This window comes from Lasioglossum baleicum, chromosome 2 (assembly GCF_051020765.1).
Source record: "Lasioglossum baleicum chromosome 2, iyLasBale1, whole genome shotgun sequence".
In the NCBI taxonomy this organism is placed as follows: Eukaryota; Metazoa; Arthropoda; class Insecta; order Hymenoptera; family Halictidae; genus Lasioglossum; species Lasioglossum baleicum.
Window position 1 is genome coordinate 1,364,791 of NC_134930.1, and position 19,201 is coordinate 1,383,991.

At 36.8% G+C, this 19,201-nt stretch overlaps 2 protein-coding genes and 1 long non-coding RNA gene across 3 annotated transcripts; 1 reads left to right on the top strand and 2 right to left on the bottom strand.

The window, feature by feature from the left end:
• Positions 1–3,656: 3,656 nt before the first annotated feature.
• LOC143216965 (THAP domain-containing protein 1 A-like) lies at positions 3,657–4,792 on the bottom strand. The gene has a single exon (XM_076440605.1). The coding sequence runs from the start codon at positions 4,207–4,209 to the stop codon at positions 3,709–3,711; it is 501 nt and encodes a 166-aa protein (XP_076296720.1). The 5' UTR covers positions 4,210–4,792; the 3' UTR covers positions 3,657–3,708.
• Positions 4,793–5,624: 832 nt separating this feature from the next.
• On the bottom strand, positions 5,625–13,090 carry LOC143216971 (uncharacterized). The gene is made up of 2 exons (XM_076440618.1): positions 9,629–13,090; positions 5,625–9,376 (listed from the first exon to the last, which is right to left on the bottom strand). Exon 1 carries the CDS (start codon positions 10,148–10,150, stop codon positions 9,842–9,844), a length of 309 nt encoding a protein of 102 aa, XP_076296733.1. The 5' UTR covers positions 10,151–13,090; the 3' UTR covers positions 5,625–9,376; positions 9,629–9,841.
• A 3,780-nt stretch (positions 13,091–16,870) lies between these two features.
• On the top strand, positions 16,871–18,529 carry LOC143217982 (uncharacterized). Its single transcript, XR_013010952.1, has 3 exons — positions 16,871–17,349; positions 17,963–18,053; positions 18,128–18,529. It is a non-coding gene; the product is annotated as an uncharacterized LOC143217982 (long non-coding RNA).
• The last annotated feature ends 672 nt before the right edge of the window (positions 18,530–19,201 follow it).

Here is a 19,201-nt window from a genome sequence, read left to right on the forward strand (position 1 = left end):
TTGTAGGAAGAGAATCGCCCTGGAATTTGATTAAAATGGCTTTACTGTCTTCCCATATGTATCCATTTTCTGTCTTTTTTCTTTTCTTAAGTCTTTCCATCGAGTACTGTCCCTGGTTAGGAGACAATTGCTCTTTAAGGTCCTCGATAGAGTCCTCCCATTCTGTGATGACCCCTTTTCTGTATTTCAGTCTGTAGGGGATTGAAGTGTACATATTACATTCATCTACTTTACCTCTCATTAGGATTTTGTTGGCGTCATTCCTCGTTCTTGTCGTAACTTCAGCTCTGGAGAAACCAGTCATTTTAATGGATTCCGGGTTTATTCCTTCCCCGGTGATGAATCTGTATATCTTGATTAGGTTGGATTTTTTCGATTTTGTAAGTATCTGTTTTTTTAGAGAGACTGAAACGGTACAGTTACCACTTACCGTCTCTGAGTCATATAGTTCTACAGTGTTTGTATTGCGGGGTGTGTTATTGTTTACGGAATTTTCTGACCTGTTTTTGGAGGCAGTATTTTCGATAGTGCCTATAATAGCGTCTAGATTAGTTTGGGAGGACATATTACCGTTCTTATTCGTAGCAGAATAGTTATGATCCTTTAATTTAGCTTTGATTTCTTCGATTGAGCGTCCTGTGTTTGCATCTTCTTGTTCCATAATCGTGTTTATTACCGTGTGGCTCTGCTTTTTGTTACCTATCACAGATTCTTGGGAATATTCCATGGCTTGAACTTCCATTGATCCAGCTTGATCTTTATTTTAATTTTTTTCTTTAGTGTTCTGATTGGTACAATCACCCATTGTATCCATTGTGGACGGAGTTATTGGAGCCATTTCCTATTAGCACAGGAAAACCCGAAGGGGTATCCAGCTTATTTGAACCCGTCCCGCCAAGTGGCGGGACGGTTTCCCGCCTTTTTCCGGGGCAGAGATATAGGTTAGAATTTATTTTGTGCTGTAAATCCTTAACCCCTACTAATTTCTCCCAACTAAAAAGCTGAGCTTAAGGCTCAAGGGCAAGCAATTCACCTGTTTTACTCCCTTTTTGACAGGTTACTCTTAACACTTCGAGAAACATACAGAAAAATCCAAGCACACACAAAGCAACTTCACGCCTGGAGCCCGCCATCCGCCATCCAATCACAGCCTACTCTAGTACTAGCCGTGCTGAACAACGTGGCAACACCGCTTTGTTTACAGATCGGGAGTCCGATTTCCAATACTGGGAGTCTTGTGCTTGGGATTATAATTAACGCTTTTTTCATAGAAAATTATGTTAAAATACATAGTTCGTTGTTGATTATGTTTAAACAATGTGTAAATATTCTAACTATGGTAAGTAGAAGTGATATTAAAGCATATTAGTATTTATAAATGCGGTATACATTTTGTGGACTCTCGGAATAGTTTGGTGTTGTGATACATAATATGTGAAATATTTCCAGTGGTTTTAAGAAAATAGAAGCATGAAGCAATGGGAAATCATCTTTGAACTAAAATGCAACATTTGAAAATGAATGAAGGAATATATAAGTCAATAGAAGCCTGAAATAGACGAAATTATTGTGACGAAGTCGAAGAGGTTAAGTGACTGCGTGTATACTGGTGTATACGTCAAAAAGGTTGGGTAAACCGTTACTGAAGAGAAAAGTTGTGCAGGTAATATATTATATTTATTATAATATCGTCTTATAAAGGATAATTTTATAATTGTTGTAAATTTCCTCACCACCCTAGGGGTATTACTGTGTGTATACTGTTACGGATGACGAACAGGTGTTCAATATCATCTCTGGCAGGAACCGTCCTAGATAAACGAACAGAGTTTTTCCCTAGATAAATCTACATAATTGTTTAGGTTAGTTTAGGGCCCAAACGTACGCACGACCAACTGGTCGTTGACAAAATACGAATGTTCACTTGAAGGGTACTGACAAGTACCACCCGTCATTGCAGGGCTATATAAGCCCTTACATTTCTACTCTCGTGGGCTAGTACTGTCGTAATCACGAATAGTGTCGCGTCGTGCTGCATCTCGGAAGTCAACTACCAGTGAGATCGGACGTTCGTTCCTTTTGAATCAAAGTTTAACCGTACAGATTCCGCGAGTTCGGTCTAAAATCTGTTAGGCAGTGACAAGGTTGCTCCGAGTCCCCCGCATTGCCAGTGCGTCAACACCGTGCGTCTTAGCTTAGGTAATATCACCTTTCAATTTCTTTCCTATTCTAAATTCAGTTCATTCGCGACACAAATACACTTGTAGAACGAAACTCTATAGTAAGAATATATTTGTCTTCTTTGATAATTAACTCAAATTCATTAAACCCATAATTATCGTCCAATATCCTAACCAAGTAATTGAACGTCCCCACACGATACAATCTTACCGCTCGGATTGTATCAATTAAATTATACTAGTTACGAGGCTTACTAATTATCCTAGCAATTCCCTGATTAACCATCAGGTTCTTTCGCGACATTTCAATTGTCCGAACAGAGATTTATCCAACCTAGCGGCTCCCCAGTTTTGCATTGGGTTCGTCCGCATCCTAACAGCTCCCTGATTTCGCATCAGGTTCGTCTGTGCTATTATACAACCTCCTAGCAGCTCCCCGGTTTTGCATCGGGTACGTCTGCGTTTGACTCCATTCCTAGAGGCTCCCTGACTTCGCGTCAGGTTCGTCCTCGCTGTCAATAATCCTAGCGGCTCCCCAATTTCGCATTGGGTTCGTCCGCGTTCCTTAACTAACAAATTTATATCATATTCCTAGGGTAATAACCCTTCGCCGGCCACTCGTGCTGCTCGCGGCCCTGGCTCGTAACAATACACTAACATTAATAAAACTTCTTATTAATAATAAAAAAATATAAAAAGAAAATAAATAAACTAAGACAAATAAAAAACTCTGTTGATGCATTAACTAACACATATTAGAAAGAATAAGTTAAATATATCAAAATTAATACTTTAAAAAAAGTTGAATTAAAAAAAAAATAATTGAAAATTTATGTTCTATTGTGTGTGAAAGTTTTTATTTTACGATGTTTAGAAATGGTATGTGCATTCATTTCTAATTGACTATTATTTATAGTTTTAACGTAATCATTTAGTAAAATATTTGAAAAAATTGATAATAATCTAAACAAAATACTGTGATAATCTTTACCACAAATGCATCTATCTAAAAATGCTAAATGGTATATATCTGATTGTATACTAATATATGTTAATTTACATAAAATATGTTTATGATTTTCAGATATTAGAAAATCTGATTCCAAATTAGGAACATTTATTATGGCCTCCATTATTGCACACATGTGAGTAAAAACATTTATTACATCTTCTGTAGGAGTTGAAAGACCACCCCTTTGTAAATGATCAAAATATACATTATTTACAGTTGTTCTCCACAATTAATAATTTGCATATATCACAATTTAATTTTTTTGCAACAGAATGGGACCCATAACCGGATATATAAATCTTAATGGAATCATCAACAATACAAGTGGATAAATAATCAGTGTCAAAAATTTCTGAAAAACCGCTGACATCAACAGGAGCATCACGAAGATCGTTACCATCGTCGTCGTCGTTGCAAATTTGGAATTTATTTTTTATATCAGCAAAAGAAAACGAACTTGCCGATTTTGAAAACATACGTTTTAATCTAATCTTTTTTTCGGCATGAATTGCTTCATCATATGATACGTATAATTATTTTGATACTCCAATGGTTCGAAATTACAAGCTTTTCTTTATAATTGTTTATCAAATTTAAGAAACCACTAATTAGATCAGAATCAATAAACTCTCTAACTAAATTTTCATGGTTTTCAATTATTCTTTCCCTGCGCTCTATAGGATCTTTTCTTTGTGGTAGCACACGTTTTGATGGCGAATTGGAAAAAATGGAAGGTATTGCATTTTCCATAAGTCTTGGACATCTGAACAAAACATTCTCCAGTACACCGTTAGGAGATGGAATATTCTGATACCTTTGGATATCAGTTTCTGCAAAATGCAGACTACAAACTGCAGAATATTTTGTCGGTGTCCAATTTTTATGGGGAATAGCAGCCATCCATTTTTTCCGCAATTGCTCATCTTTGGGGAATTTAAATATAGAAATATAATTATTTTCTTTAAGAGTAGTATCATAATTTCCCTTACAATTGGGGACACAACAACGCCGTGGCATTATTAACTAATAAATAAGGTATAAAACTTTTGAAAAGAACTATGTAAAACAAATTTTCGGAGAACTCTGTATGTATATGATTTTGTACAAATTTAGATGCTATACTATTAAAATGTTATTGAAATGCATTGAAAGAACAATAGATTGTATTAAGTAAATGTGCTAAAAAGTTAATAAAGAATACTTAGCTCCATTATTGCACGATGTGTACTACACACTGATGAGAACATTTGAAAACTACGCGGGAAACTGAGAGGCCGGTAGGGGAGATTGAGAGTCTGATTCAGTGGGTTGGGTTAGGTATATTGGTATATATATATCAATCGGACTCCCGCGTTGTTGCCATTTTTACCTTCAGCACGGCTAGTACTAGAGTAGGCTGTGGCATAATATGACTATATTGTATATCCAACGAAAGAACAGTACCGTTGTGCGCAGCTTGGAAGATGGTGGGGCGCAGCGAGCCTATCATCTCTCACTCCCCACTTTCTTGAACCAATTAGGGCGAAGATGCGCAGCGACGAACGAAAACTGGTCTTCACACGGTACTGTTCTCTCCTTGGATAGAGTATAGTATCAGAATTTTTCAGTGATGTTAGTTTTACAGGTTATTGTGTAAGATGTTATAAATTATAATATTATAAATTATAAAAGATATATACGGATAACTCCCTAAAAAAAGTATGAGCGAAACAAATATTAAATTTTCAAATTTGGATATATTTTATGTGTTGCAGAAATGATTTTTGACGATACCTGTCATTATTGAAAAACTTGTAAGTACACAAGGTGTATTATCTAATTTATTTTAGAAATCCTTAAGTGATTTAATGTTATTTATACAACATTAAAAGTAAATAATGCTTTCTTGTTTCACGTATTACTTACCATTTTACTAATTTTTGGTTTTGGAACGAGTCCTGTGTATTTGTAATATATTTTTAAATAATTATATTGTTATATCCAACTATATTTATATACATAATATAATAATTATGTACAGTAATTCTCTTGGAAAATTGTTTTAGGTCATCGTGTCGTCAGTAAGATATGCTGTGACTTTTCTTCCACCAAAAATGCTGATCCGGTCTAGTCCAGGACATATTAGTACATATATATTCTTCAAGACAGTATGAGACGAAAATCAAGAAAAAAAATGGTGATGTTCGTTTTTGATGGATGAAAATCATCAATTGGATGCTAAAATCTGATTCAAATATTTTAGATAAGTAAATTCTGTTTATAAAAAGTTAGTTCAAAAGTAATGGACACGATACTTTGTGATTTCTTTAATTATATTTTACAGATGATGCAATCTGTGCCAATTATACAATTCTCTGATATTGGGGGTGTTACGAGCCAGGGCCGCGAGAAGCACGAGTGGCCGGCGAAGGGTTATAAACCCAGGAATATGGTATCAATTTGTTAGTTAAGGTACACGGACGAACCCAATGGGAAATTGGGGAGCCGCTAGGAATGTAGACAGTGAGGACGAACCTGATGCGAAATCAGGGAGCTGCTGGGAAGGTGAAACTTCGTGAACGAACCCAATGCGAAATTGGGGAGTCACTAGGAAATGACGCGCAGACGAACCCGATGCTAAACCGGGGAGCTGCTAGGAGGTTGTAGAATAGCGCGGACGAACCCAATGCGAGATTGGGGAGCCGCTGGGAGGTTGGATGAAAGCACAGACGAACCTGATGCGAAATCAGGGAGCTGTTAGGATGCGGACGAACCTGATGCGAAATCAGGGAGCCGCTAGGATGGTATAGTTTTCGTGGACGAACCCAATGAGAAATTGGGGAGCCACTAGGTAGGAAAAATCTCTATTTGATGATTGGTAAGGCGCGAACGAACCTGATGCGAAATCAGGGAGTCGCTAGGATAGTTAGTAGACCTCGTAACTTATATAATCTAAATGATACAACCCGAGCGGTAAGGTTGTATCGTGTGGGAACGTTCAATTACTATATAAGGATTTTGGACGATAATTATAGGTTCAATGAACTTGCTCTAATTACCAATAACACAAATATATTCTACTTATAAAATTCTGTAGTACAAGTGTGTATGTGTCGCGATTGGAAATGAGAGGAAAAGATATGAAATGTGAAAGAAAGAATTTACCTAAACTACGGTGCTCGGTTTTCACGCACTGGCAATGCGGGGGACTCGGAAACAACTTCAACACTGACCAATAGACTATAAACCGAACAAACGGAATCTATAATGTTAGACTTTGATCCGACAGGTACCTTAGCCCGATCTCGTTAGAAGTTAACTTTCCGAAATGCAGCACGACGTGACGCGATACGTGTCTACTGCAGTACTAACCCACGAGAGTGAGAATCTAAGGGTTTATATACCCCTACAATGAATGGAATATTTTGTTCATTATCTAATCGCGCTTAGAGATTAGGGCTTAGGGCCAGACTCTCATTTTTGTCACTTCTAACGAAATCGGAGCCAGAGCTCGGTCCTAAATCAAAGGGTTCGAAAGGTTATCTAGGACGCTTCCCGCCAGAGACGATCTGGAAGAGATTCCTGTGAGAAACGAACGGAATATATTCTCTATTCGTAACAGGGGATACTGGAAAAAATTAAAATTCGGAAAAATGGTGCAAACTTGTTGCATAAAGAATTGTAAGGAATCACAAAACCGTGTTGACGATCCTCGTACGTTAAGAAATATCTCGTAAGTACAGGCAAAGTAAACACAATCTATCTTCCGTATTATTCAGCTTTAAATCTGCTGCTCCGCACCTATTCAGGCTACATTTAATATTTGCCTATAATATTGTAATAAAGCATTTATAAATAAACTTCATATATATATATTATATAACATTTTTTTCGTATTTTCACTTGTAGATCATGCTCCTACAATCTTGCCGGAAAAGTAGCCTATATATACAGGGTGTTCGACTACAGGTGGGAGAAAATTTAAGGGGTGGTTCTCGACGATAATATAAGACAAAAATGAAGTATAAAAAAAATGCGGTTTCGGCTTTGTTATTTAGTTATTAACAATTAAAAATCCACGTAACATGCTGCAACGCGACCAACAGAGGTGTACATTGCGAACGTCATAGTCGTCATGTCATAGTATGACAGTCATGTATCACAAGTTCATTGCACTGATCACAAGTGACAGATGCATGCATACCTTGGTTCTCATTTGGGGTCCCAGCGCGATGAAAATGTTTAATAAATCGTTGGACGACATTGAACCTACCTACTCGTTAAAATCCATAAGGGCATTTCTAATATCCACCCTATGGAATAATCGAGTAGAAGGGGTCAATGCCCTTTCACTTCTAAATTGTTCTCACACATATCCACAAATCCTTATCCTGCACTATAATTGTTCGTAACACCATACATAATACACTGGTACAAACCACTATAAAATGGTATCCATTAGGTCCATAAATGTTGAATAAATTCCTCACAAATGCAAGTATCCACAAAAATGCACATGCGTTCCGGAATCGTTCACAGCTATGTATTTAATTCACGTTTGATGCACGTCAATTTGACTTTCGCACACGAAAAATAAAATATCAGTGAAATTAATGTGAAGTACATCCACTTAATTAACATCCTAATTCAACGTTTTAAGAAAATGCATTTGTGCAAGAAGAATCGTACGTAAATACACGCTTGCTTGATAAAACAAATGAAGATCTACAGCAAACTCGCTCTCAAACATCACGCGTTGCTATACCAATACATTGTCTATTTATCCTGTTTTCACGAATTTGGCGATTCTTTATCATTCTGTCCGTAATCGATAAATATCTCATGTGTGTGAGATTGATTACATCAGCTGTCTCGAATCAGGGTGTATACGGATGCTAAATAGTTTGTACGGACGATTCTTCGTCAAATTGACGTGCATCAAACGTGAATTATTTACATATTTAAATAGCTGTGAACGATTCCGGTACGCATGTGCATTTTTATGGATACATACTTGCATTTGTGAGGAATTTATTCAACATTTATGAACCTAATTAATGGATACAATTTTATAGTGATTTGTACCAGTATATTATGTATGGTGTTACGAACAATTATAGTGCAGGATAAGGATTTGTGTGAGAACAATTTAAAAGTGAAAGGGCATTGACCCCTTCTACTCGATAATTCCATAGGGTGGATATTAGAAATGCACTTGTGGATTTTAACGAGTAGGTAGGTTCAATGTCGTCCAACGATTTATTAAACATTTTCATCGCGCTGGGACCCCAAATGAGAACCAAGGTATGCATGCATCTGTCACTTGTGATCAGTGCAATGAACTTGTGATGCATGACTGTCATACTATGACATGACGACTATGACGTTCGCAATGTACACCTCTGTTGGTCGCGTTGCAGCATGTTACGTGGATTTTTAATTGTTAATAACTAAATAACAAAGCCGAAACCGCATTTTTTTTATACTTCATTTTTGTCTTATATTATCGTCGAGAACCACCCCTTAAATTTTCTCCCACCTGTAGTCGAACACCCTGTATATATAGGCTACTTTTCCGGCAAGATTGTAGGAGCATGATCTACAAGTGAAAATACGAAAAAAATGTTATATAATATATATATATGAAGTTTATTTATAAATGCTTTATTACAATATTATAGGCAAATATTAAATGTAGCCTGAATAGGTGCGGAGCAGCAGATTTAAAGCTGAATAATACGGAAGATAGATTGTGTTTACTTTGCCTGTACTTACGAGATATTTCTTAACGTACGAGGATCGTCAACACGGTTTTGTGATTCCTTACAATTCTTTATGCAACAAGTTTGCACCATTTTTCCGAATTTTAATTTTTTCCCGTATCCCCCAATATCAGAGAATTGTATAATTGGCACAGATTGCATCATCTGTAAAATATAATTAAAGAAATCACAAAGTATCGTGTCCATTACTTTTGAACTAACTTTTTATAAATAGAATTTACTTATCTAAAATATTTGAATCAGATTTTAGCATCCAATTGATGATTTTCATCCATCAAAAACGAACATCACCATTTTTTTTCTTGATTTTCGTCTCATACTGTCTTGAAGAATATATATGTACTAATATGTCCTGGACTAGACCGGATCAGCATTTTTGGTGGAAGAAAAGTCACAGCATATCTTACTGACGACACGATGACCTAAAACAATTTTCCAAGAGAATTACTGTACATAATTATTATATTATGTATATAAATATAGTTGGATATAACAATATAATTATTTAAAAATATATTACAAATACACAGGACTCGTTCCAAAACCAAAAATTAGTAAAATGGTAAGTAATACGTGAAACAAGAAAGCATTATTTACTTTTAATGTTGTATAAATAACATTAAATCACTTAAGGATTTCTAAAATAAATTAGATAATACACCTTGTGTACTTACAAGTTTTTCAATAATGACAGGTATCGTCAAAAATCATTTCTGCAACACATAAAATATATCCAAATTTGAAAATTTAATATTTGTTTCGCTCATACTTTTTTTAGGGAGTTATCCGTATATATCTTTTATAATTTATAATATTATAATTTATAACATCTTACACAATAACCTGTAAAACTAACATCACTGAAAAATTCTGATACTATAGACATATTATGCATATATAGAAAATATAACTAGGAAATATAACCATAAACTAATCACCCAGCACAACTCACGATGGTAAACAACAGCTGAATTCTCGTTCTGTGCGCAATCCATTTTGTGTCCAATTCTACATGTGCGCAATTCGTATTCTGTGGTGTGCAATCCCGCTGTGCGCCAAACAGCCGTGTGCGCCAAAGTACCCTGATAGCACAGTTTGGAACTGCCAGGAATAGTCCAGAGCGTGGAGTGAATTTGGAGGGCAGTATGGTTCCAGACGCCGCTTATTGGCTGCTCGGAGCAATGGTTGGAGTACATCTAGAAAGAGTGTGGAGTTGCATGCCAGTGGGCTTCCGAAAACGATTACAGGTGTACAAAGTCTGCCGTCACAGCATCTAGAGGGCAGCTTCTTCCTTCCAGATGGAAGGCAGCTCGTGGAGTCTGTGTGGAACGGCGGATGCCGTTATACAGGGCAGCACCGTCGGTGAGGTTATGTCAGTAATGTTGGTAATGTCGGTGAAATGAATTTCTACACATTGTACAAATATGTAGCAGTCTTCCTTTTTACCGACAATTCCAAATACCGATTCTGAATGAAAACGAAATAATAAACCCGATATAAAAAAATATTAAATTTTATTTATTTCTATTATATCTATATTATTTTTCCTAGACTGCGGATCTTTGTGCAAAATAAAAATTGTCTGCATCGATCGCAAGAGAGATGGAAACTATATGTACAAATTGAATGTTACGTTCTTCCCCCCTTGCCGTAATTTTCTTTACAGTTACATTAAGAGTAAACCTACACATAAATCAATAAACTAGTAATACATTAATTATCCCCTAATACGTACAGTTACACGAATTAATATTCGGACGATCTAAAGAAGATGATAACTTTTTAAATATTGTACTATACGATTTGAATTTTTTGGGGGAGCTGGAACAATTAGTTTACTGCAGGATGTGAAAAGAAATTTTTTCAAAAATTGCATTTGGTCGGAATTGCAGAGAAAATACTAAAAGTTACATTTTACAACTTTTTCGCGCGGGCCTATATTGAAAATTTAAAAAGTACGTTTTGTAGGCCTGCGTAAATAATGTGCACTGTGAAAGTTTCATCGAAATCGGTTGATGCGGGAAAAAACGACAGGCCTTGAAAGATGTAAGAATTCTTCGATGTAGGCTGAAAATCTGCGATTTTTACCATCTTTAAACGTTTGTAGCTCATTGCAACGTCAACCGATTTTGACGAAATTTTCAAAATATGTTTAGTCGACACAGATCTACAAAGCGTATTTTTCAATTTTTCAATATGGGCTCACATAAAAAAGTTGTAAAATGCAACTCTTAGTATTTTTTCATACAATCCCGATCAATTGCAATTTTTGAAAAAATTTCTTTTCACATCCTGTAGTAAACTAATTGCTGTAGCTCCCCAAAAAAGTTCAAATCGTTTAGTACAGTATTAAAAAAGTTCTCGTCTTTTTTAGAACGTCCGAATATTAATTCGAGTAATTGCAGTTCCCGTATAGCCTTTTTCCAGGATTGCAAGGATGCGGGATTCGCCTCTTCTCATCTCTCGATAATAATACAAACACGGGGTTTCTCACTAGTTAAAAACGCTAGATAAAAGATCGATCTAGGGCCCCATCTCCCTCAAAGGTCCTATTTTCCGTTTACGAGGCGAAATTTGCATTAGTCGTCACCGTAATTTGCATTATTCGGGAGCATACAAGCTATTTTCATAGCTACATGCTGCCGAATAATGCCAATTACGCCTCGTAAACGAAAAAATAGAACTTTTGAGGCAGATAGTGTTCTAGATCGTTCTTTTATCTAGCGTTTTTGACTAGTGAAAAACCCCGTGTTTGTATTATTATCGAGAGATGAGAATAAGAGGCGAATCCCGCACCCTTGCAATCCTGAAAACGAGTCTACTTCCTTTTAATAAACTAAAGCAAGGATTTGAAACCAAGGAGTATGTTCGGCTGGCTAAAAATCACTTTGTTGGGAGGTACATCTGGAAGGTCTTTAGCTGAATGTTTTATGACGGCCTCGCCTGTGAATTCGGACTCGCGCTTGTTCCTTCGCGCGGAGGGTTTTACGACGGAACATTAAGTGGCCTGTAGTTCCTATTTCATTTGGAACAACCTAAGCATTGGAAAAACCGAAAGAATACCGGTATTATTTCGGTTTCGGTAGAAAATTGATTGTGCCGTTATTCGAAGACTTTGAATAAATCCACTATCCACAGTCCAAATTCTATCTTGAGATTAGTCTTTTTTTAATCGGAAGAACGCCACACGAAGCAGCTAGCGTCATTTACATGAAACAATTACGAAAAATAAACAAGGTCTGCAATTAACTTGTTAGTGGTTTCATGCCAATATGTCTGGCTGGCCGACGCGCGTCGGGTTACCTGGCCGTGTTTATTGCACCACTTGGCTACGGTGACCGAAGTCTTCGCCGCCCTGGCAGAAAATTATTCGAAGCTACACCGTTTCGATAGTTTCCAGATGGCTGGGAAACCCAAAGGTCTGGTCGCCACATGTGCGATCTTGCCGAATCCTAGGGCCCGCTTCAAGGTTCCGTTCACCCCCAAATGGGACTTTCACCAACATGTTCAGTCGCGTTTTTAACACTTTTTAATGGGTTGTTAACATTTTTTTATCTTATTAGGAATTTATTTTAGTTAGTGATCATATTCATCGATAAAAAAAGATGAGTATACGGTACTATTTATATTGAGTCCTACAAAATATTGCAATTAGAATTACGATTTCAATTATGTCTACTTGTTCTTTGAATACAGTAGAGACTCCCGTATCCGTACCCCCATTATCCGAATACATACCCTAATATAAGCAAAGAGGATTAGATTAAATATAAGGACGTCCTATTGTCCGTATGTTCTGTTATCGCCGCGTCGCTCGCTGTGCCGGGATTCAAATGCGCGCCGTCTCCAGATTCCGACTTTCTGACTCATGCTTCCGAAACTTCGGCAACGTAAAAATCGAAGGAACGCGTCGGCGTCGATCAGTCGAGCAGGTAGTTCACACAGACAGAGTAGAGGTACGCTTGTGTGTAGTGCGCAAGCAATTGAACAGGCACTCAGACGGGCTGAGTTTTCACGTTACCGAAGTTTCGAAAGCATGAGGCGAAAAGTCAGAGTCTGGAGACGGCGCACAGTGTGACCTTTCGTCCAAATCGGAGACAAAATCGAAGAACTTTTGATAGAAATAAGGTAGAGCGATGAAATTTTTTAAAAATTAAAGCTGAAACATTACAGAATATAGGAAAAATAGGGAGATTATGGTAAGAACGTTTTTTAACGTTGAGAAAATTCGTTAAACTTGCACAATTTCGAGAAAATTGTGGTTTTTCCAATACCACGCGCGGAAATTTTTTTTTTAATTTTTGCTATATATCATTTCCCGTAGATTTTTTCACGCCGATTTCAAATCTGGTCTCAAAATTTGTCTACGACCTCAGGATATTGCAAAATCGATTTCTTTAAATTCTACATGTTTAACGAATTTTCTCGGTTAAAAAACGTTCGTACCATAACTTCCCTATTTTTCCGATATTCTGCAAAGTTTCAGCTTTCATTTTAAAAAAATTTCATCGCTCTACCTCATTTCTATCGAAAGTTCTTTGATTTTGAATCGAGTCTGGTCCAAATTTTCCACTGTGCGCCGACGCGACGAAATCTGTCCGTATTTAATCATTGATTAAACACGTTTAATCAATCATAATGTATTAATATTGGATATCACTGTATTCGGGAAAGTCTACAGAATCTTTTGCCAGAAAGAACAATTCAATATCTTCTATAATAACATCACAATATTTGTTTGAAGTTGAAAAATATGTTTTTTTTTCAAAGCCTTGTTCCTGAAAAACTGTGCGTATAGGAAAAAAATTGAAAACAGATTCGGAATCAGCGCGAAAAACTCAGGCCAATAAGTCCTGGGTAGTTACCAAAACAACTCTGGATTTTCTGCACGAAATTACCTGAACCTTTTCCCGGAATGTTCGTTTGACAAGCAAATTTTCACATAATCATCCATTTCATTTCCAAAGTACAGTACCAGGACCTCGACCAACCGGCTTGATCGAGAGACAAACAGCCTGGACAAATTAAGGCCCGATGGATAATTGAGACCCGAGGGAAACCACGTCTTACCCTGCCATAGTCCGGCCACTCTAAGCGACCGTAATTATCCTTACGGGCACCGTCGCGTCGGTTCTTCCACGCCATAATTAATCCTCCGGCAACCCTGCCTCTCTTCCCAGTTTTCCCCGAAATTCTATACTCTATACAATTGTACTTGCAGCTTGCAGCTATTCCTTCTGACGCGATAACGGTAACGTTAGCGTATCTGCTTTATAATATTTGTCATTGTTGTAATATCCTGCAATTCCTACCATCTTTAACCCTTAGCACTCCAGTGGTGACTCGAAATCACCACTAAAAATTGCTGTCCCATTATGCAAAATATTGTTTACATTGTTAAACATGTTGGTAGCTAATCAATTACTAAACCTTTAATTATTGTATGAGGTATTACAATCAATTTCATATCCATCAAATGAAAAGAATCGTATAGAACGAAATTATTCTACCTAGAACGAGATGTTTCATTTTCGAGTTAAAACAGCTCCGAAATTAAAACAGCTGCAAATGGTTAATTATTATAACTATCTTTTAAATTTTCAATATAGGCCCCACATAAAAAAGTTGTGAAATGCAACATTTAGTACCTATTTTCTCTACAATTCCGGCCAACTGCAATTTCTGGAAAAATATCTTTAGGATGACGGGTAATTCAGTGTCTATGATGTTTCGCGTGGTTAACAGACAACGATATAGATATTTATTAAAACAATAACACGTAACAATAACAAAACAAAACAAGATGTAATAATAATAACAATAACGAGAAAACTAGATTATAAACGTTAATGACTATCGAGTACTAACAAAGTACAGAGATATAAATTAACGTAGCGCGGGCAACTCTAGAGCGATGCGTTCTCAACGAGTGCCACAAGCTTTTTTTCCACTGGTAAAAATCCTTTTTGGTGGGAGGATTAGCAACGTGAGAAAGACCGTTAAAATAAGGGGAGGAATTCTCCGTTCCTCAAGAGTAAGGAGAAAGTTTCCTTCCCCAAAACAATTCAAAGTCGTCGCTGCCAAGGACATTGCAACGGTTGAGTCAGGGTTCTGGTAATCGTCACTTTTACGACCGAACCCTCAATGCAACCGTCCACAGCGCGCACTTGAGAAGGATGAAATTTCCGCGTCCGGAAAGTCCCTCTTTCCAACGCGCCATGTCCACTACATATCTTTTCACATCGTGCAGTAAACTAATTTCTCCAACTTCTCACGAAAAGTCCAAATCCATATAGTCCAACATTAAAAAAGTTACAGTTACTCGAATTAATACAACCCCTGGCAGAAAGGTTCCGATCCGGAGGCATTGATACGGATTTTACAGAAAACTATAACTTTATGGAGTTGAAACTGATGGGAAATTAAAAGGGGCTTATTAAAGAATGAAGAACAACAAATTAACATAAGCTTCCATTTATTATAACAAAGAAACGAGAAAATAAACAAAATGTTACACGGAAAAAAGTTAATAGACCCATTAATAGATCTGCTGGAAGAAAGTTTCCCATTTGATTTACAGTCTCCGCGACACCAAATTTCTTCAACAATTACTGTTGGATGATTCTTATAGAGTTTTTTGCGCTGATTCCGAATCTGCCCTTAATTTTTCTCCTAGATACAAATTTCGGATCACGAATAATAGATACAAAATTTGTAATTAGTTACTCGAAGATATAGATACACAGGGGACCACCTGTAGCGGTATTTTCGAATACCTCGAAACCATTCTGCACTTCGCAATCATAACTTAAATTGTGTTTCTTTTTTTTCAATTACAGAAAGTGGACAGCGAAAGTCGACAGCGCGAACTGCATCAATTCTTTAAGTTGAAAATAAATGTAGACAATTAAAAAATGTTTTTGGTTAAACTTTTCATTAAAACTCGAAGCAATAAGTATTTACCGAACAAAACGATTATAGATGCGGGATTCGATTCGGGGCCAGAAGATTCCCAGCCGTATATATGTACTTGTTTTGTTAACGGCTACCCAACCTCTAAAAAATTATAAAAAAATTAAGAACGGTTGCTTCAATAATATCCAAGTACTGAATTCTTATAAAACTGGAGTCTCTAACACTTCAATACAAAACATGCATTTTCTTGGAATTTTTGGAGGTTTTCAATTTTTTAAAACATGTTTCCGTAATCCGAAAAATCTGAAAAAATACACATTAATAATCAGGATGAGACACAACTAACGTAATAATATAAATGTGGTCAACTGAAGACTTTGATGTATGTATATACATAAAATCGGCAATTTTATGTTTTCCGATTTGTTTAAAAATCGATTTTGCAACCAAAAATTTTGAAAAAAATCTCAGTAGTGTATGCTATTCGGTAGAATATTCATGAATTTTTTCATAATTTTCTGTTGAACATGACGTGACTAAAAACAAATTTGGTTGGATACTTCTGACCATCTTTTCCGGCTATACCTTAAGAATCAACGAAAACATTATTTAAAAAATACAAAATATATTTCTTTTTACATCGTAAAAACCGATTTTTCAAAAAAAATTAGGCCTAATTTCTCTTCGATATCTCTTTTAGATCAAAAGTTATAGCAAAATGTGCGTCGCGCCGCGTGCTGTGCCCGAGATTCAAATGCGCGCCGTCTCCAGATTCCGACTTTTCGCCTCATGCTTCCGAAACTTCGGCAACGTGAAAATCGAAGGAACGCGTCGGCGTCGATCAGTCGAGCAGGTAGTCACACGGACATGGTAGAGGTACGTTTGTTGTGTAGCGCGCGTGCAATCGAACATGCACCAACACGGGCAAGCGCGGTCGACACCGCTCACGGATACGACGATACGTCAGGGAAGGGGAAACTGCCGTTCAGTTTTCAGCAGTTTTCAGTTATTCTCTCAACTCTCAACAGTTCGCAAGTTCTCGTTCGCTTAGCTCGGTCGTAATATTTGTGGTTGTCAGGAGGACGCCGCCGCATGTCACATTGTACTTTCACTTTCGAGATATTGTCGTTTAAAGTTTTGATCACTAATGCTTTGACAAGGACATTGGTTATAAATTGTATTATTTTTTCGAGCCTTTTGTATTGATTTTCGTTACGTTTTTTCTGGTAAATACCTAATCCTACACTATAAAGTTCAATAAATGCATAAACTGAAATTTTTTGAAATTGTGACATGCAGCGTTTTTCTTGACACAATCACAGATATATTTACATAGCTTCGCTCTGTGGTTACACGTTACACTCGCGAGTGCGGTCTGCGTTGCGGCATTTGACTATTTGACTATTTATTAGATTGACTTGCTTGGATTATGTGATTACTTGGATTACGTGCACTACGTGGAAGGAAGGAAGAACGGAAGGTATTTGCACATATTTATATTGGTTAATCGGTTTCATTTTGCTCAAATGTCTCCCAAAATCTTCGCGTGAAAAAGCGTGAGAACGCTTGTCGGCACACCACGCGACAGTGCCATTTGCCATCACGTATGAGGTGCTACGGGGCGAGTATGTTCACTTCAATGTAGAGTCCAAAATAGTAAATTGTTTGTTTCTTTATCACTTTATCACTCTCTTTTCATTATCATTATTATCATTTATCACTTTAAACAAATCCAACACAATTCAGCTTTGGCCCATTCAGATTAGAATTAGCTTAGCAATATTCTAAATCGGCAAAATGATGGCTTAAACCAATTCAGTAAGGCAAGTATTTAATCTTCTTCACTTGCTTCTCATCATCGAATTTTTTTATTTCTGGTAGTACATTCTTTTGTTTGTAGTTCAACTTAATCGATTTTTTATAAATATCATTGCAATATTTGAATCAGTTAGGTATATTAGTTGATGAAAAACGTCAGAAGACCTTTTGTAATTGTAGCACCAGAAATTAGAAAATTCGTTGAGATGAGCAATAAGCGAAGAAGATTAAATACTCACCTTTACTCACTGTGTAATTGAAAATCTAATTTACAGAACAGAGGATAAATATAATGTGCTATCCAGGGAAGGAGTAGAAGGAAGCTGCGGCAACCGGGGAAGAGGAAGACCTCTAATTTTTCGCGTGGTACGTATATCTAATTATGCCATTCAACACACATGCATATATTGTACATTACTGATTTTCTTTGTATTTTTTAGGTATCCCACCTATGCCAGAACGTGCTACGGGCCACAAGTTTCGGGAAGCAGAGGCAACAACGTGTAATAATCACAATATACAGGGTGTTCCGTTTAAATACGAACACCTAAATATCTCTTCAGGTTATTGTGATGCAAAAAATATTTGTTACGTAATGCGCATGGTGTCAATGGACCAAATATCTGGCACACCGTGCACGTTACGTAACAAATATTTTTTGCATCACAATAACCTGAAGAGATATTTAGGTGTTCGTCCAATAATAAAGCATAGTAATAATAAAAAATTATAATATTTATTATATATATATATATATATTCCTTGTGTCATTGTCCATGTGTCTTTACCAACTCCCTGCGGCGTATTAAAAAATAAGAAAAAGTAAATTTTCTTTTCCCTTATACGACACTTTGTCTTTTTTTGCATGGGGACATTTTAATCTTAGCTTCCATCTCTTGCAATGGATGCAGAGAATTTTTATTTTGCACAAATTATTTTTTTTTTCGTTTTCTCTCGTTGCATATGACTGAATATTCATTCAAAAATCAGTATTGTCGGTAAAAAGGAAAACTGCTACATATTTGTACAATAGAAATCTACTTTATCGACATCTGCCACATTAGTGCGATCTGCCCTTACCGACGGCGCTGCCCTGTATAACGGCATTCGCCGCATTAATCAGTGCGACCGTGCTGCCATCTTGCGGGGAAGCGGAATCCAGGATAGAGTGGCGTTCCAGCTGGACTGCAGAAAGCTGCATTCCGCGTGGACTGGTTCCAGGTGGAGTCTACCTGTAATCGTTTTCGTCACTCCCCGTGGAGTCTGTTGTGCTATCAGGGTAGTGATGGGCACCATCGACTAAAAACTATCGACTAAATCGATAGTATTCAACTACTATTTTCAGTCGACTGATTTTTTAAACTATCGACTGAATTTAGTAGTGGTGGGTAGTGATGGGCACCATCGACTAAAAACTATCGACTAAATCGATAGTATTCAACTACTATTTTCAGTCGACTGATTTTTTAAACTATCGACTGAATTTAGTAGTGGTGGGGTTACTATTTTCAGTC